The 20,369-nt window shown below is 42.0% G+C and overlaps 1 protein-coding gene across 1 annotated transcript in view; it reads left to right on the plus strand.

The window, feature by feature from the left end:
- The window catches only part of SPATA16 (spermatogenesis associated 16), an 80,896-nt gene extending 62,043 nt beyond the window's left edge, over positions 1-18,853 (plus strand). The window contains exons 8-10 of the mRNA XM_026061872.1: positions 704-868; positions 5,298-5,381; positions 18,731-18,853. Of these exons, the coding sequence (XP_025917657.1) occupies positions 704-868; positions 5,298-5,381; positions 18,731-18,853 (372 nt within the window). The remainder of the gene's footprint in view (positions 1-703; positions 869-5,297; positions 5,382-18,730) is intronic.
- Positions 18,854-20,369: the final 1,516 nt, after the last annotated feature.

The following is a 20,369-nucleotide window of genomic DNA, read 5'->3' on the forward strand; positions in this document are numbered from 1 at the left end:
TTGGGTACGCAATGGCTACATCTCTTCAAGAATCTAGGCCAAATTGCTTTTGAAAATCTCGGTAGGGTGCTTATTTGCATTTTTGGCATCAGAATACTTTTGAAAATATGGTACTAACGCTGCCATCCGTCAAACACTTCAGCAGGTGCTGAGATTTTATGCAAGCACTTGGCCAAGCTTCTGTATTCACATGCTTAAAATTAACCATGTGCCTAGCTGCCTAGAGGATCAGAGACCACCTCTGCAAGTTTTAGTACACCAAGGTTATATATTTGAACACTTTGGATGTCCCTATTCTGCAAACAAACCATAGGTTTACACATTGCACAGTTGCCTTAACCTCTTCACTGACACTTTAAAAGCAATCCATAAAAGTCAGATAATATTTAACAGAGGGGATTATGGAAAAGCCATTTCCAAACGAACACATCGCATTCATGTTTGTTATCTGCTGTCTCTCCTTCACATATTTTATAACTATGTATTTATTTTTCTAGTACTACTAGAGAGATGGTGTAAAGAAAGCCTTTTTTTCCTCTTTATAATTGTCAGAAGCATTATCTTAAAGGTGCTGGATGCCATACTGCTTGTAGCATTACCAGCACATATATATTTGATGACAAGCCTCAAGGCATAAGACTCAARGGATAAGTGTGTTTTCCATGACTCTCTTCTAACCCTCCTGCTTTTGCCGAGAGAACAGGACAACTTCTGTGCATGTTCACACGTGATCGAGAAGTTGCAGTACGCCAGCCTCCTCGGTTGCTTGCAGCAAGTCACGGAAGAGTCCCAAGTGATTAATCAAGCGATGGCTGAGCTAGCATCCATCCCCTACCTGCAGGACATCAGCCAGCAGGATGCTGAATTGGTAAGTATTTGTTTCTAATCCTTGTTCCGGCCTCCACAGGCAGGAAGCCAAGGAGGGAAGGTTTGGGGCAGAATATTGCGCTGTTATTTTCTCTGAAAGTTAGTCTTGAGCGTGCGGACCAAGAATGGCTTTAAAATCCTGCTGCAGTGCCTTGTCAGAGGAGCTGCTCATTACCTGCAAGGATAACTTTCATAGAACCAGTATGACTCATCTGTACGCATATTTTTTAAGCCTCTTCTTTTCTCCTAAACCTCCCCAAATCAGTCTGGGAAAATGATTGCAATTATTCAGATTGTGCTACTTTAAGATACCTGACATCGCAAGCCACCTGCAGCAAAAGAGGCAGAAGCTCAGAGCTAAAAGCAGAGGAGTGGGGAGTAAGGAGAGAAAAGATTTTCACTCCTGGCTCCATCTACGACTTGCTCCCTGTCTCCGAGTAAATTCGTATAATACCTCTGTGCTTTTGTTTTTCCTTCATAAACTTAGGACAGTGATATTAGCAGGGTTGTTGCGAGGCTGGAGTCATTAATGTCTTGACGCTATATTGATATCCTGCAAGTAGAAAGTGATGTAAGTGTATGGTTATTCTTCCATGCAACTGCTGGGTTTTCTGAAGGAGGGAAGGAGCTCAAGTACATACAAGTTTTAAACGTTTCACGCTGGCAAAAAATAATTCCTCCACAGCCCCTTCATTTATATGCAGCCCAGTTTTGATGATCCAAGTGCAGTGCACTAAAAACTCTTGTTTTCCCCAAGCCAGTCCCTTGACATTCGYTTGCAGTCCTGCAAAGCTTCCGAGCTCTGCAGAGTTACGGCTTCGCGGGGACTTGCTTTGGGGAAGACGAGCAGCGGCCTGCAACTGCAGGAGGGAGTCGCCAGGCTTTGAAGTCTCGGCCGGGATGAGGGGAAACCGCGTTGCAGAGAAACTGTTATTAAAAGACATTCTCCTTTCGATGCAAGTCTGCTACCATTAAACTTCAGCAGTGCCACATTTCAAGGCTGACTGAAGGGTCTTGAGTTATTGGTACACATTTCAGGTGGAGGTTTTCTCCAGGGTGCAATATTTTCAGTGCATCGCAGCTTAGGCATGGGCTATTATGCTACTGCCTATATCTTGTCATGTAGTAATCATAAGCCTGACCTCCCGGAAACCTTTTTGGGAGACGGCTCTAGGCTACCTAATACAAAGGTCTTTAGTCTCTTAGGGGTAGGATTTGGCAGAACGAGGACCTGTTCTGGGATATTTCAGTGACAGATTGTAAATCTTTCAATGGGGATGCTCATGCATGGTTTACTGAGGCCAAGGTAAAAATGATTTTTGAAAGAAAAAGGCAGAAAGTCTCTGCCAGCTATCCTGTCCACAGCATTAAAATGTGTTAATCCAACATTCATTTATTTTCCTTTGTCCTTTCATCCTCCTGTAAACTGAATCTTTAATCTGTGTGTGAAAATAGAGGCTAGGATGCTTTGCAGCTGGGATAGTGTAGCAAACTCCAGGCCCCTTGGTGGTAAGGCACGACGCTGCAAGCAAGAGCTTCCAGAGTGGATTTACCAGGGGGTGATTAACGGGCTTTAACTTTCTCCTCAGCCCTAACTGGCACAGCACACGCTTCTTTCCCTGCCACTCCAGGCTGTTTCCCCAACCGTGTTGCAATTACATCAAGCCCAGACATTTCTGCCCATCGCGGGTTCGGCACACCCAAGTCATCCAAGGAGTGAGCAAAAAATCCCCGTTGTTTGGCCAACGTGTCATCCTCCTCTTCTCGCTGGGATCCAGGCAGGATAACCGGACGGGGCCGTACTGGGGCGATTCAGTGTCCCTCGATGAGCATTGCAGCAGCGGCTTCCCCAGCATCCGTGGGGAAGGGAATCACCACACCAGCACCGATCCCACTTGTCTCTCCCTCTTCAGTAACATTTCTAAAAAATATCTAAATAGTTTAGAGGGTATTTTTCCATGAAGAAAGCGGAGCTGGCCAGATTTTAATCTCCCTTGTACTAATATAAATTTGAAGTAATTCCTCTGAGGTCATTCTGAATTTAAATCGGTAAAACTGAGATAAGACTTTACGACCACGCAAGCCCGTTAAATTGTCTGGTTAGAAAATGCTAAAAAGATGCCAGATGTTTATTATTACATACAGTACAACTTGTATAAAGTTTAAAACACGTCAAATTTATAACAGTGCAATTTGCACTGATACAGCACAGATCCCAAAGGCATTTCAGTTATAAACTCTTCTCTGTAAATGTCTTCCTGCAACTAAATAAATAGAGTCCTAATCTATGGCAAGGAAAATCTCAGCTGAGGGCTTTTTAGGTTACTATTTATTCATAGATCCTGGGAGAATAAAGATTTCAGTTAGTTTGAACAGCTGAATACAAGTGGTGGGGAAAACCCTCAACAAAATCTTTCCAAGGTTTATGAGTGTCATGTCACCATGTTTGTACACCATAAAATCAAGATGAAAGATTGTTAAAAAACAGAAGTCTACTCCAGTTTAAAATAGAATGAGGACAAAATATATTAAAAAAAAAAAAACAGCATTTTTTTTTGGAAGGGATTTTCCAAAAAAGACCAGCTTTAGGAGAATTACTGTGCCAACTGTCCTGCTCTTGAGCATTCACATTTTCTCTGCCAGCAAAGCTGGTCAAAAATAGTGATAAAAATTAAAAGCAAAATACACACTGGGCACTTTGCACTGGGATGTATCAATTTCAGTGAAACTTTAACTGGAAAGTTTTCTTCTGTTTTAACTTTTTGCCCAGAGCAGTGAAATCTCCGTGCTGGCCCTCGGGAGTGACAGACCAATGTCCTAATCCCAGCTCCTGCTTCTTTGAACAGCCCCAAACTGCTCCAAAAAAAGGCACCGAGAAAACTCCCCTTCCCCTGACCAGGTTTTGCTCTGGCTGGTTCGAAGCAGGATTTGTGCTTTGCCCTTCTGCCCTTAATACCCTTAATCTTTGGGCTGCATCTATTCTGGATTCATAGGAGATTATCTGTCATAAAAGTAGTCTGAAGGAAAATTTATGACAGGTTCTTGACTCCTTTAAAGTCAGTGGCAGAAATTTGCGTTTTGTTTTTCATGAATACTGATGCACAAGACACCAAAACAAATGTTTTCATCAAATGCTTGGACCAATGAGATTTAATTCAATGGTGGCACATGCACAGTGAACGCAAGCTGGAACCGACCGTAGCAAGCTTATTTAGAGATTCAGAAGATTATTCATGCATCCTTTACCCGGTGCTGGGACATAGAGGAGGAGTTTTATCTTGAAAACCCTGAACACGAAGGTAAAATTATGGAAATACAGAGCTGCTCCTTAAACCACAAGGCTACATTTTTGTGCCTTGCTCAGACGAGCCTAAACACTGATGTTTTAAGTTTTGTCGCCTCATGTGCTTGTATTAGACTGCTGCCCCATCTAGGTACAGGAGGAAGAACAACAGACGATTTCTATGTGAGTGCTTAAGCTCATACGGTCCGGTCTATCCAGACTCATAAAGACTAACAAATTTGGGAAGAGACACCAAAACCGACTCTTTGGGTTCACTTTTAACCAGCTAAATATTGCAGAAGAGACCTAATAGAGCATAATATAGTATCACACGCATTAAACACAAGTTCCTCCCAGTTTCTTCCCGGTATTAGCTGCTGCCGAGCCAGGCTCCCCGTGGGAACGGACAAGCTGGATCCCACCCACCTCTCCGTGCTACCAAATTAAGTGCAACCAAAACAGCGTTTAGGAAGCGTGCTGGCGTGAGGCAATACTACTACCAACCTGAATTTTAGGCCTTTCCCTCTAGCACTAAGTACTGATTAGCATGTATTTTTCTACAGCTTCTTTTTATAGTTCACACTAGAAATTGTCATCCTTGTTTTTATGCTCTGTTATGCTGAACGATGGGAGGGAGGGGGCTCTGTCAAAGAAAAGGATAGTAAAAGGAGGGAAAATGAGCTAGATACGTTCAGCTACAGTAAAAGCTTCTCAGCGTTAGTGTTGTCCTCTTGTGAGGTTTTACATGCTGCCTTAAATTATGATACATTAGCCTTGGGAGAAAATACTAAAAAGCATTCATGTACTACACAGAATATCCCAGAGAGCTAAATAATGAAATATGGAACCTTTATTCTTTACARCCCAAGTCTTCCTTTGCTAAATATGAACATTTACTGCACTAAAACCTATAGGCTCAAATACAAATTTTCCAGAGGATTTTTTTCCCATTGTTAAGTATTTTATAACCACCATAATACAGTGTAATGGCTGAAGCAAAGATGAGGTGGCAGTGCTCATTGTGCGAAAGATGAGTAATAAAATCATCAGCGTACAAATGATTTTTTAATTAGGTTTTAATCTGTGTATTTAGAGAAGTTATTTCTGTGTGAATTCCACACTGATAATTTTTATCTTGCTACCACAGCTGCAGTCGCTAATGGCAGATGCCATGGACACCCTTGAAGGAAGAAGAAGTGATAAAGAACGTGTGTGGAATAAAATTCAGAAGGTAAAACCTGCAGCTAAGGGCAGAAGAGTATATTGTTCCTTGGGGAGTAAATGTCCACCGGAGTCGTATCTGCTCAAAAGGTAGAAAAGAAAGTAGGTGCCATTTTAAACCTGACTCTGTGTCTTGAACGCTGTTAGCGCTCAGGCACTTACCACAGATATGTATCTATCTCTTGCTTTAACTCCTGCGGTTGATCTTTGTCCATGTTAATAGTCTCATGTGGTTAGCAAATGGGAAAACTGAATAGCTTAGCTTTGGCTGATACTTCTACTTCTCTTCCATCTTTGTCATATGGGATGATGCACTAACCATTGGCGTGGGAAGGCGTGTTCTTGGGGAATAAAATTCAGCCCAGCAAATTAAGTCCCTTCCTGGAGCTCAAATGAGGCTTTGGCGATGCGAAATGTAAAAGACATGTAAATGCCTTTGCGGAGTCTCTGCACAGCAACGGGTCAATTTAATTCTTACAGGATTTGGGAAATGCAGGGAGTCTTATGTTGGTTCTCCGTGCAGATGGGTTTGACCTGACGTAACGAATAACAGATCAGGCTGGGATGTAATAAGACGATCTTACATTTTCCCAGAGCCTTTCAAACCAAAGCACTTCACAACTCTGGGCATTCAACGCCATTGACATTCAGCCACTTCTGAGAAAAAGGATAGCAACACATCACCAGGAAGAGCAAATTTTGCTGAAGGCTCAAAGCATTGCTCTTACACTGATTCTTACGGCTCTGTCAGAGCCCAGCCACACACACGCTCACTCTGTATCGCAGCTCTGCTGGAAGGCTGAGGAACAGAGGATTTGGATTTAAAACCTGACAGCACTTGAAGTCGGCCTTCTTTGGCATTCAGGGTTTGCAGACAGACCTCAGGGAAATTTCTGAAAATCCAAACTCTGGCTGCACTGGGTCAGCATAACTAGGACGAGCAGAAGGCAGATTGGCACCGCTGTACTGAAATAAAACACAGCCCTGCTTATTCTGTGCAAGAAATCCAGGTCCCCTGCAGATACCTAAAAGAAATTCTGGAATCAATGGGTTGAACGTCCCATGTTCTCTCAACCCATGAGATTTACCGTGATCATCAGTGCCACCAATACGGGGCACTGCAAAATGCCCCTTGTTCAAGCCTCAGTAACCCAGCCTGCTTGCCAGCTATTATTTTGCAATCTGGACCTATTCTTTTATCATTATTTTAAACAGTATGAACTTTTCTAGACAAAGCAAATACGGCAGAGGTGTCCAAAACAATTCAATTACAACAGCTGAGGGCCAGGTACTTTCAGAATCAATATTTACAAGTCATTAGGATTAAAGTTTTCAGAAGGCAACGTGTCTGCGATGGAGTCTAACTAGGTGTAATGCCTGGCTGAGATGTCAGATCAGTGGCTCATAATAAAGTTTTCAAAGTACAGATTGTTTTTAGAAACTAACTCAAACCTAAATGCCCAAAATAATAAACAGATTTGGTTTCGTCRTAGAATGCTCCTGAGGCAGAACAAATGATAAATGTGCATACTCTTGCATAGCACTGGAAGATTTTCTAAATCTCTCACACCTGCCTACCGACTGTATGAAACTCTCTTGTCACACATCCACTACATATGGTATACAATCATATATGTTTATACAATTCTGTACGTATTTCTTGCCCTGCTTAATAAACTTTGATAGCGATAAAAATGCAAAGAGCCAGTGACATATTTACAAATACCCAATTGCCTGTTCTTCTCTAACAGTTATCTTCCCCATTCTCAGAGCATGGACTTATGTACCGGAGAAATTTTTTTCCAAAATTTGTATCTAAAGTAAGGAATTTAATCCATAGTTAGATGTTTAAATAACCCGCCTGATTTCCAGTTGTCCTCTGGACAACCATGGTCCAAAAGAAGCTGCTGGGAAGGGAACGTGGCTGAAAGCCAGACCAAGTAAACGGATATCTAAATATTTATTAACAGCTCACTGGAAGTTTGTTGCTGGTACTAAAAAGATTCCCATGTATTCAACAGACACTAGCTAATATGTCATTGCAATTTTAGTAAAACTTCAAAATATTTTCATTCAGTGTATTTGTATGTATGTATGTATGTATGTACGTACGTTCTGTCTATTTCTCTGGCTACTTTTACTTTCAGTGTAATCTTAACTGAAATCAAGCTAACATTTAAAAATGGACTGGCATCCCATATTATGCCACATGAATTTGTGCAAAATTCTATATTCAGGAATAAGATTTACTGAAGCCCTGAAAATCTGCTCTGTGCCATGTTAAAATGTGGTGCTTAACAATTTGTTTGCAGTCTGAACATAGCTTTGCATTTCATTTTTGACAATTGAATAACTGTATTGAATAACTGTGAAGCCTTGATACAAGGCTTCACGTTCCAAGAGGAACTTGCTGTTTGTTTCATAATATAAAAATATATTTCTATGTTATTTCAGAATAAAGAAATGAAAAGCATCATCAAATACTTCTTTTTTATTTTACTTTTCTTCCAAAATTTAAATTTYGGCATACTCAGCATGTTCTCAGAGAAATTTTCTCTTTGAACAGAAGAGGAAGGAAAATGTTCTGGGAGCTTTTTCACCAGCTCTAATTAAGAATGTTAAGCTAAGTTAAAGAACCCTAATAAGCAACTGAGAAAGAGGATTAAGGCAGATGATGAAAAGCTGATGTGACACGGATTACAGCGTGTAACTTATATGTGCTAGAACTATTTAGAAAAGTTCAGAATTTCTCAATTCATTCATCGTGTGACACTGATTGCAGGACCATACAAAGGACCTTCACACAGATCTAGTTACAAGGTAGTTATTTGTATTTATGCTATTGAATTAATTTACATACATTGGAAAGTGAAAAAGAACATAAATGGGTTTATGCAAGCAGCTATAAATGCAAAACTCCTGAAAAGCTGACAGCTACACTACCACCAATGAAGTTTGGCTTTTGCAGTAGAAACAGCTGTTGCGCCTAATGAAAGCAGTCAAAATTTTTCTCTGATGCAGCAGAATTATAGCTTTGCCTATTTTCCAAATGGTTAAAGGGTCTGTCAGAATTCCCATTACCAAACACTGTTTTCAGAGTTTTATTTTCTAAGTCAACCATAAAAAATTCATTTGGGCTGAACATCCAAGGGCACAAAGCCTGACATCCAAGCACTACTCCTTTTGTCAGAGCGGAGTGCTTATCAAATTAGTTTGAAATTAATCTGGGCGATTTTGAATTTACAGGAGTGACAAAGTAGTAACGTTATGTGTAGTTTCAAGTGTTTCGGGTGCTGCACTGTTCATCCAATCTACTGACAAATTTATGTTTTTAAGTGAATTCATTTGTCAAATGGGCTAATTATTTCTGGACGTTTTAAATACAAAGAAAAGAAAAATTACCTAGTAGTTAGCTTGAGAAAAGTGAATGGCACTGCAAAGGAGATGCCTTTCTCATCATTAACAGGATACAGATGTTCCTCCAACAAGGAGGACTGACCTAGGAAGGCCTAGATTACCTTGGGAGATTATGAAAAATCCCCTTTACACACGAGTTAGACAGATATCCCTGAAGAACACCCAGAGGCAGGCTCTCAAAACTCCTTTCATGCCTGTTCTCCAGGATTTCATGGACACTTTTCCTTCCAGCCCCCTGGCTAAAATTTGAGCCCAGGCTGTTGAGCCTGCATGAGAAAGCCATCAGTGGTCCATGTCACCAGGGCCTGTCACCGGTGCTTCCAGCGGGATGGACAGGTTCGGAGGGACAAGTGACAGCTTGCCATGCCCTGCCTGGTTTCTCCTCATTTCCCCAGCTTGTGCAGGTGGCCCCCAAGAGTTCAGCCCATCTGTACAAGCAGTTGCATACTCTTGAACACACACTACAACACTTAACTGCCCTCCGTGCAGTGACTCTACGGCAGGTCTCCTGCACAGACACCTGGATGTAAAGACCTTTCAATTAATTAAAGGAGGGACTGAGTCTCAGTTGACTTCACTGGAAAAGAGGAACAAGTGCATTCATGAAATGTATTTTACCTCCTTTCTTATTTTTATAGTTGTCAGAAAATCTCAAATTAAACTTGCCACTGTCCAGACTGCTGGACTTGCAGAGGATTTACAGCACCATACTAGAATGCCTAGGAATTTGTTTTTAGTTACTGGCTCAGTCCAATTTGTGTTATGGGTTGAGTCGCAAAGGGACTTAAATATTGCACCATCAGAATTCCTTAAGAACAGCCTTCTCTGAAACCACCAAAAGGAATGGGAAGCCCACATAAAATAGTCAATAGGAAATGCTATGGGAAAGAGCAGAGACCAAATCCCATCTTTTAAAGAGGCTTAAGTCCTCACCAGTGGACAGAGGCAGAAATATATTTTTGCTTACCTTTCCTTAACTGATGATAAATTACATCTGATTTTATTAATACAAAGGGACTGACTTAGTCCAGTGGTTTGGGCAATAACCTCAGATGCACGATGCTCTGCAGAAACGAACAGGAGACTTCCAAGAGAGACTGATGGACACTCATCTGATAATCAGACTCTGTCCCAGAAGAGTTCTGCAGACACTGGAGTGTTAAGGAAATGGGAATACTACTATAATATCCAGGTCTGGCCATTACTGACTAGCCTCTTTGTTGACAGTTACATACGATTTAAGTGAAATATGCAGTGAACAAAACACCGATGCTAGCAGTAGAGCTCAACCCTGAATAACTCAGGGAATCAAGTCCCTGCACGGCCATTGCAGAAACGTAGGCACTTCATGACTTTATAACAACTACAGGTAGAAGGGTGTAGAGGATCAGCCCTAGGGCTGCTCCTTTCCTTTATGGAGCCTTCATTTCTCTTCAGTTTTGTAAGAGAAAGAAAGAAAGGAGCGATTACTTTTCTATCCTATAACAATAAATTCATTAATACTAATGAAGTCCCTCAATATCGTTACAGTGAGAGGCATGTCATTAAATAAATAGACACTTTAGAGCCTATCAACCAGAAAGTTGACATCAAATGAGAAGAGAATCAAATAAGGCAGTGAGTGCCAATACGGCTCGGCTTCCTTTATGAAGATAATAACGTAGTCCTACTTCTCTCCTCCATCTAGCCCCTAGGACTTCATAGTGGTTTCATAGGATCCTCTTAACATCATTTGAGCAACCACAGGATAGACATGAGTTGGCAAATAAACACTTTCCTGCACTTCTACATGTGAGACACTTCATAAAACCTTCACATCTGAGTTTACCTCAAGGGCATCAAATACTTTGCAATTTAGATAAGTTATTACGCCCATCATTTGCTGAGCTCAGTGAAATGTCTGTTTCATAAATCTGAAAGCAGAGCAAACATGGATGAGTGAATAAAAGAACAGATGTAACTTACATAAGGATAAGTATATAACAAAAGCTGCACTAATATATGTGAATATGAAATGAAGTAAAATTAGTCTAACATATTACATAATCTTTTAGCCAGGCAAACAGATTTTCAGTAGTTGACCTCTGCTTACTACATCTCTGCTTTTTGCAACAGCAGGGGAACACTGTCTTATGAACTGTGCTCTTCACTGACATTATCTCGTAATTGAAAACCAAGCCATGGAAAAGGGCCATAGGCTAGCTAGTCTTTAGGTCAGCCGGCGAAACAAGAAGGGAGATTCATAGTATGTTGACGGAAAGTGGACGTGTTGCTGAGGTTGGCTACTACAATAGTTATTTGATGTATATGACATTGGAAGGTCCTGTAAAGTCATCCAGGCCTGTGCCACAGCCACTGAAGAACTCAGCTTGCTCACGCGCACTCTGTGCTGAGAAGCTGCAGACTTCCAAAGCTGATTGGGTTTTGGTGCCCTCTCATGAGTCAGCTTGGCTATCCCTAAACTGATAGAAGGAAACCGGTTCCTGGTCTGTTCTGTTCCTGGGACTGAGTTACAGCTGGACGTTCCACGACCGCTCACATCCCTTGTGAAAAGGGAGGGAAAAAGGAAAGGATGGCAAAGGAGAGAAAAAGTGGATTTGTAGGAATAGCAGTAGAAGTCTAATCAAGTCATTCAATGAAGAGAGAGAAGTGAAAATACAAGAGGGAAATAATTTTAGTGGCACCGATACAGGTAGACTGATAGTGAAGGCAAGGAAGAGCAGAGCTACCAGGTAGAGGAGAAGAGCTAAAATTTTGATAAGAGTTGGCCAAAAATYGGCTTCTTGATAAAGTTGGAGAACACGTTAAGACATTCTGTAAAGAATTAACTCAGAATTAGTGGCATTCTTGAGAGGGACAAGAAGTAACTGTAGCAAAGAGTATTTTTTACCCTTGCAGTGAGTGAAGTTCTCAAATCAGATGAAGTTAGAAGAGCACCTGAGTAGAACAGATCTGTGCCATTGAATCTGAGGTGATACAGGAGAAAGGCAACCCAAGAATCCCATTAATAAATTCGGCACCACTCTGGGGACAGTAAAAGCATATGATGGGATTCACAGAACTATTTGTGTTAGAGAGGTGACAATGGGATTTCAGGTATTATCAGTACTCCTGGTCCCTAAAATCAGACCCTGTGGGTCTTTGGTTTTATCTGTCTCACGTACGAGAGAAGTAAAGACATCCCATATGCCGCTGGAGCATGACTGTCAGCCGCCTCCTCTTTTTTGACCTCAGCAAGATGCTGGAAGGATCCCCAGCTACATGGGAAGAAGCAATTGCATCCTGCCTGGTTTCCCCCCTCCAGGCACCAATATCTAATATAAATATGAGCTTAAGAAGTGACATCACACACTAAGCAGCTATACCTCCAGATCACTGATAGACTAGCAATGCGAGATAAGAAACATAGGATGCGACCACTAAGAAACTTTGAGCTTTCAGGCTTAGAAGATTTTATTCAGGTCTGAAACAGACCCTGGAAGTTTCAAGTTTGCTGTTCTAGACCACAAGGAAAGTTTGTATATGTAAAAGCCTGTCTTGTTTTTTCCAGCTAAATCAGTTGGTCTAATAACAGATATCATCTCTCCCCATAATTCTCAGGTCATCACAGCTACAGCACAAGTACTGCTAACACTACTGGGAGAAAACGTTCTGCAATGAGAAAGGCCTTGCTCTGTTGCACCAAGCTATAGGATAAGCTAGTTCACTGGAATCATTTTAAAGAGCAGCAAATATGGCAGTCGAGCAGTAAATGTCTTAAACTTTGGAATAATGTAGCTGGCTGTAGCTGCCAGGCAGTTAAATCACAGGATGCTGGGCATTAACAATCCCTGCGTAGGGATTTAGATAAATATTTCCCCTGCCCTTGCTAATCATGCTGTCAGTTATAAATGAGCGGTCTGCTTACCTGCTGCCCTCTACTAGAGAAGGTCTCCGGCCCTATAAACACTTGCTACCAGGTTTTCTTACTGCTGTTAAAAATAGCACAAGTCAACAAGACTGCTCATAGTAAGCACTGAGCTTTATAGTGATTTCAGGAGAGCTTGTAAAGTACAAAGGGACTTTTTCGGTTGTGAGGTGGTTCCTAAATGTAATTCTTTACCATGATCATTATTATTGTTATTCAGTTCCTCCTTAACAAAGACTCTCTTTCCTCCATCTGCTTTTAGCATTGACTGTTTGCTAACGTGCTATCCTCTTTCCTACAGGTAAACGCTATTTTCAGTATTTCACTAAATTCAGTCCTTTAGGATGGAAACGTGTGACAGAGCTGTCTGTCATACTCCTTTCATTAAAGAAAGGCAGTGCATACAAGCCAGGCATGTGAAAATACAAAAATAGAGCGTGAGGGGCAGTGTATTCATCTTTGGCATCAGCATCTAAAACCGTGAAGATTTCCGAAAGCAGGTCCAAGGCAAGAATTGTGCAGACATTTGGGTTACATTGCCAAACAAATGTGGGATTTTGGCCTACATTTTGGCCAAATGATTTTGGCCTGCCCATGGTAGCTAAGACCACGCGGCACTGTGCAAACCTGCTCCCTTCCAAAAGCAACTCTAACAGCTCAGATGTGCTTCACTTAACACACAAACAATAAAATCGTGATTTTTTCCAGACGCTGGGCAACCTTTGTTCTAACTGACTTTATTGGAAGGCACAAATGAGGATTTAATTTTTAATAAAATATCAGTAGTTCTTCCTCAAGCATCTACTCAGCTTTTCCTCCACACTGTACAGTCATCCCTGCTTACTCTCTAAGCCCTTTAAGTAGTGTTCTTTCAGTTATACTCACTCCAAGGAGTGCTTTAGTAAGTAGCTCTAGGATACAAAGGAAAATGTTGAGAGGTACTTCATATTTAAAGGCAGCTCATTTGCTTTCTATTACTAATAGCTCCCAAGTAAAAATAGATTCTGTATGCCAGAAGATCATTTTTGCCATTGATGTTATTTATAGCTCCTGCAGACATTTTCAAAAGCACCTATTTCCTATTTCAGACTAACAGCCCTAATTTCTTTTGGGATTTAAGAAGTCTGGATGTTTAGGCACTCTAGAAAACCTGTATGCATGCCTGTATACTTTTACAGTTTTACCCTATTAATCCTATAAAGCTGGGAGTGAGTCTGCTTGCTGCATATCCATCTACGTTTTTCTCTAAACAAAGCAAGCACTTATCCTTCATCGGTTTGTCCTGATGGGGCACTGGCTCTTTCATTCATGCTATCCTAAACTCTTTAGCAGCTACTATAACTGATGTTTTGTATTTCTATTCAGATTTATGCTGATCTTTTAAAAAACACATGTGCATTCAAGTTAGTCTGTGACCAGACTAGCTTCCCCATGTTTTGGGTAAGTCGCGAAGCTTCCTTTGGGCCATTAGTAAGTCATCGAACATGGACATCTATTCCTTGGAACAGCCCCTTTGCAGCAAAACTGACACATTTAATGACATCTGTGATGCATCAGGACTTGCACCACCCTGAAAGATGGATAGTGTCTCAGTTTCTTGGTTGTAGTTGCTGCATAGCACATAATGAAGAACCATATGTGGGATGTCTTATCCGAGTGAGTACATAGGCAGGGCAAAGAATATACTAGTGCTGTGCACATTTCAGGGCAAATCTAGCTGCCTCCAGGCAAATTCAGAAGTGACTGATTGGCCATTACCAGAAATGCAGTAAGTTCTAGCAGAAAAGGAGGTGGTAACTTCCCATAAAGCCCTTCTTTGAAGAGGAGGTTGGTCTAGGTGACCTCCAGAGGTCCCTTACACTGAAATCTTTCAATAATTGTAATTCAGCCGCAGCCAGCAAGTGCTGCTTATATATCCCTCCATGCCGCAAGAGAATCAATCAGGATGACGTCCAGAGAGCAGAGCTGAACGGTCAAAGCAGCGAGGTGTCAGGGATTCAGGAGCAGCCGCTGCGCTGTCTCGGAAGCCCTCCTCCTCTCTCTTCCCTTTGTCTGTCCCTGGGCAACGTGTACATGAGGGCAGGATTAGAAGTAGTTTTATATGCTTCAAACAAGGCCTGTACTGTTCCTTATCTTTGTGTGAAATCCTATGTAACGTCGCTTTCAAAAAAAAAATCCCGTAGTTCTGAATCAAATGCTAAGCCAAAGGAAAACCATATATTGCCTTGTCCGATGAGACCTTCTGCGGCTCACCCTGCAAGCTAATCCTGCTATATTTCCTGTTATCAAAAGAATTCCAGATTTTCATTGCACGCATAAACTGCATTAGATAAACGTGCCAAAAGTGCAAGCATTTACAGATTCTGCACAGTCTTAGAGAACTGTGTAAACCCATTTTAGTTAAGAATGAGCTGATCACTGCACAATCCACACAAACCACAGATCATTTTCATTTCCTAGTGAATTCAGAACTYGAATTTAGAGCAGACTAATTGACTTGTAGCCCATCCAGTCACTTCTGGGGTGTTAATTATGCTTTTCACCTTCTCACTCTGTGTCAGAATGAAAATGCCTTAATGTGTGGCAGGGAGGGAAGGCAGACACAACCTCTCTCATTCAGCTGATTTTCTTTGAGAATAAAAGAACAAGGAAATACTTTTTAAACGCGCTCTGTCAGTGCTGCAGCTCTATGCCGGTGTCTCGGCAGCAGAGCAAAGGCTGTGCCATCAACGTTGGCAGCTTATCGATTGGAGGGCATACGCTTCCCTCCAGCGCGCATGGAGGTTTTGTCCTTCCCGGTCGTTGCTGGCAGTAACTGCACTGGCAAATGCTTGGGATATCTTGAAAGTGAGATGACAYGGTAGCAGAGGACTGAAAACAGGTTGAAGTCCAAATTGTCTTTATAAGTTCTCAGGTCACCAAGCGACGAAGAAATTACGCTGGGCAAAAAGACCATAAAGACCCTGTATATCTGGTTACACTGGAGAACTGCATTTCATGTGTCCAGGAGAGCATCTGAGGGACTTCCCTCCAAGGATGCCAACCAGGTGGCACGGCTGCTCACGATGCCTACGTGCAGCCCGCGTGGGACGGGCCCGATGCTGCCGACCGACTCCCGAGTGCAGACTGCGGCATGCGTTGGCACTGCGCTCACGGTGGGAGCGAGAGGGAGAGAAAGTCCCAGCGCAAAAGGCGCGAGGGCCTGATCCAGCTTTGCTGATCCCTACGCGGGGTGGGATAGGACATGCATGGAGTCTTCTGCGGGTCATGGACAGCGATCAACCGTGAACGCTCCACCGTGGACCGAGTCCTGCATCGCTCTTCACGTTGGCTTTAGCGCAGCTCTTGCCTGARCAGTGACTGAAGGGTTCGGCTATACAACTCTGAGCTTTGGCATCAGCATTAGTCTGTGGTTAACTATTGCTCTGTCCGGGAATAAGTCACATGCGTTTTCCAAAATCCACTTCCCTCCAACAGCCGCGCTTCCAAGAGCGATCACTTTGGGGCTGGTTGCAAACTATGTCCTTCAACTCACTCCCATCCACACGGATTCCTTTTTAAATAGTTATTGGGGAAAAAAAAGTGACACTATTGATTTAAAAAAAATTTGCATTTCCCAGTGAGAGCCACGAAGGCGGCTCACTGCAGTCAAACAGCAGAAGAGCGGGCACAGGGAGGTTTTAAATCAAGGCGAAAAGGCAGAACATAATGCTTCCAATTTACTTTCTTAAAATGAAATGTGCAAGCTAAAAAGCCATGAATAAGCACTACTGAACACTGCAGCCACTGAAAAGACATTTTTAAACCATTTCCCCCCCCCACTCCCCGTCCTTTATCTTGTCAAGAGACTGTATTTTCATTGTGCTCCTATGGTAATTTAAATCGTGCTAGGGCTCAGAGCGTACAGTGTAATTGCAAGTCAGCTAGGGTTTGAATGCCATCACTGCTGTGTAAATAACATCATCAGCTCATCAGCTGTGTCAGTAGCATTGCAATTATGTAAGCAACTATTATTTCCACCCTTGATATGCCATATTAGAACTTATTTTGGGGGTTGGAGTTGACAGGTAGTCTATAAATACTAAATGCACATAACAGCAGACAAGCTGTGATTCGGGGTATGAACATAATTCCGCCCAGGGCTTCCTGATGACATCACTCACCGAGCGGCCGCCGGTGTGTTCTCACTAAGGGAGCGACTGTAAAAATTTGTTCCTTGCCTTGTGCCTCCTTTCGGCATCCCCCGCACCCGCCCCCATCTGCCCAATGTGTGCTGCCCAGGGAGACTTTTCTGAGCAAGATTTCCAGAGAGAAGCAGGCAGGAGATCTCCAGCATCCCAGAAGATCCCCCCAGTAATGAAGATCACTTGTTCCCAATAGCTGGAAAATATGAATATTTTTGTTGCTTTTTTTTTTAAACACAGCTAAGCCCCTGGACTGGAGTTTGGCACTAAGTGATTAGTCTTTCTCAGACTTCCTGCGTGCTTTTGCCAGATCAATGATTTCCTAAGCTTTTATTTCGGCTTCTTAAAAATGAGGATAGCATAATGATTCCTTTCTCTAATCCGCCGCATGTTTATATTGTGAGCACGTCACAGCGGAGCTAGCCTGCTAGGCTATCTTTAGCGAGTCCCAACCTCCAAATGTTCCTGTTGCAACAGATCTCCTGGCAATGGAGGAGCAAAAGCCCATGCGCAAGTGCCCATCAAGTCCACAAGCGCAGCAGGAAACTTCTCCACGGCCTCAGGCACGGCACTATGCAAAGCTGATCCACTGACCCGCCAAGCTTGGTGGGGACGAGGAGGCAGAGAATTCCTCTCCCAAATTTGTACGTTGTGCCCCCAGCGAGTCAGAAGTAGTTGTCCATAATCTTTTGCGCCTGCATGGTTTTCTCCCTCTCCTGTCACACACACACGTCCCTCACCAACGCCAGCCATGACCAGAGTGCCCGGCACTGCTTCGGGTTCAAGCTTGAGGAGCGCTTTAGTAACAGCTCAGTATATGAATAAATATACTAGTAAGCCAAACTCAGATTAATTCATAGTCAGCTGTTCTGTGTTGTGACTAAAGAAGCAACACTCCACCAAATGTGTGTCAGAATGATAGATTAGGACTTTTTAAAAAAAGATTGTGGCTTAGAACGCAATTGGAAGATTGATTCTTTAGATCCTCGTATTACATAGGGTCTAGGTCTTGAGTATAACTCGGTGTGAGGGGAGATGATTCTCGTCTTCGGTTTATAGAAGTGCTGCACATTGCAAAAGCTGACAAAGCGTGTGAATAAAGGTAAGGTATGGAGAGACATAGCCGTGAAATTATGAATGCTGGGTATTTACAGAATACCTATATGCCATACTGTTATTATACATATTTAAGATTGTTTTGAAATCAGCACTGCAAGGAAGACGGGTATCTATCTGAATGTACTCTTTATTAGAATAATTATGTTTTTATTTTGGAAGGAGACTGAGGTTGTCTATAGGAATTATCATTCAGCTTCTTTTATTCTTTTCCTGTATTCTCTAGTGAATTATATTTCATGGGAAAACATATTTATTCAGAACTTTATTTTGATTTAATAGAAAAATGGTTCTTGCCACGGCAAAGCGGAATACTCATTTCTCTCTGTGTGTTGATTTTTGGCATATAAATGCCAGAAGCCTCTGTTCCCTTTCCTTATCAAGAAAAGACTTGCCCGAGATTAATTTCCTCATCATCCCCTCCTTTTAAGGTGGCTGTTTTTCAGTGCCATTTAAAGACAGAGTTGTGATAAATTCCTATTTTCAGTGTACAGATATCAATGAAAGAAGTCTATTCCACAGCAGTAAAGTAATTGAGTCCAAATGGAAAGGGACAAAAAAAAAAAAAATTTATGAAATCATGTACTGTTACTCCAGCCAATTGTACGACAGGTGCCTTCATGCATTTTTCTTTCTAAAGGCAATTAGTTTTGAAACAAACTAATTGCAAGAGTTTTGAATGTTTTTATACAGGGGAAGGGACATACTTCTGACACCACTTGTTTATAATTGCAGGTTGGAATAATTGAAGACTTCTTATACCAAACAGAAGACAGTTTCTTAAAGAACAAAAAGCTTAGAATAGCTAGGAGGCAGAAAATGAAAATGAAGAAGCTTCAGAGTGCACAGCAACATTAGAGCCTAGGAAACACAAAACTGTCCCCCACCGGCCCCAAAGAGAACAAGAAAATTAACGCTGTAGATACTTGATAGATAGGTCATCAAAAGCCACCTTTCAACTTAATGAGCCTTCCCCTCACGACCTTTAGCAAGATATTCCCGCACTTCATTAGTCCTAACTGGCTGGAATAAACGTCCACAAAAGACTTAGCTTGATTCTTATTGCGGACTGTCTTGTTTATTTAAATAGTAAACCCAGCAGTGCGCCTTTCCCTCCACCTCCATGAGGAAGAAGCTGGGGAGGGTTTCTGCCTTCTAGTAGTTTACACACACACACGTAGATATGGGTAACGTCAGACAACTGCTCGGGGGTCGTAACTTCAGCTACCTGCTCACTTGGGGAAGTATCTTTTTACGAAGATTTACAGAACTGTGTGTGTGTGCATATAGCTGAAAGGGCTTAGATTTTTAGAGAAAGCTCATATGCTTCAAAAGGGGCTTGTATTTTCTGGCCTGAGAATAGTCTGTAGCCTAATTCTCCGTAAAATCCTCATGGTTTGATCATCATCCAAGAAGCGGTGAAAACAGGGATCCCTCCATGCTCAGCTGACAGGAGTTCAGCCTCACGTTGCCTTAGTGCCTTACGCTACAGATATTGGTTAGGAGTATGAAATCCCTTGTTCTAGTGCGCGACCTAAGGATGGTTTTCCTCCCCCCACTAGACAGTGATTGGTTTAAAAAAAGGCACAAACAGTCCAGAGGGAATAACCGCATCTGCTTTTTGCCAGTGCAAATCTCAGCAGAAGAAGCAGCAGCAGCAGCATCTCCTCTGATGGCAGAAACCTGCTGGGTAGGCACACCTTACGTCCCTTTGGCCTTCAAGGGAAGACAGGTTCCCAAATCGCCTGGGACCTGTCATCAATGAGCAGAGCAATGCCTGGTTTTACTAGTATTGACTGACTTTTCAATAGAGATCACCTTGTCAGATGATGTTTGACAGGCATCCTCAACCGAAACGTGCAATCTGCTCTACGGCTGGCATTTCCTTTTCATTTACTTTGTTTACTTTATAAGAAAATAACCTCATCCTATAAAAACAGAATTCAGTTCATTATAATTTCTCATTCAAGGGTAACTTCAAAACAAGAAGACAGAAAGAAAGGAAGAATCCATGCCCCCAGCCCTAAGACTTAATTAAAAATCCRGGACCTCAAAGGTATTTAGCCTCCTAATTCCCAGTATCTATTTATTGCAGATAGGAGTCTAAAGCCAACAGATTTTCAGCTGCTAGAGACCATCTTCCTAGGCTCTCAACAATGAACAAAGGACCATCAAAGCTTTAGCAAGTTCTTTCTTAGTTTTCAAAAATCTTTTTTAAACAGAATAAGCATAAAGAAATCTTTTTGAGAAAATCTGAGCCAACTAGACATTCTTAAACATGTGGGACACAGAAACAAAGAATTACTGCCCTTTGGAGACAGCATTATTTTGCTACAGAGTTGGTTTTGTCAGACGAAATTTTATGACACATAGT

Source organism: Apteryx rowi, unplaced genomic scaffold, assembly GCF_003343035.1.
Source record: "Apteryx rowi isolate R43461 unplaced genomic scaffold, aptRow1 scaffold_10, whole genome shotgun sequence".
Classification (NCBI taxonomy): Eukaryota; Metazoa; Chordata; class Aves; order Apterygiformes; family Apterygidae; genus Apteryx; species Apteryx rowi.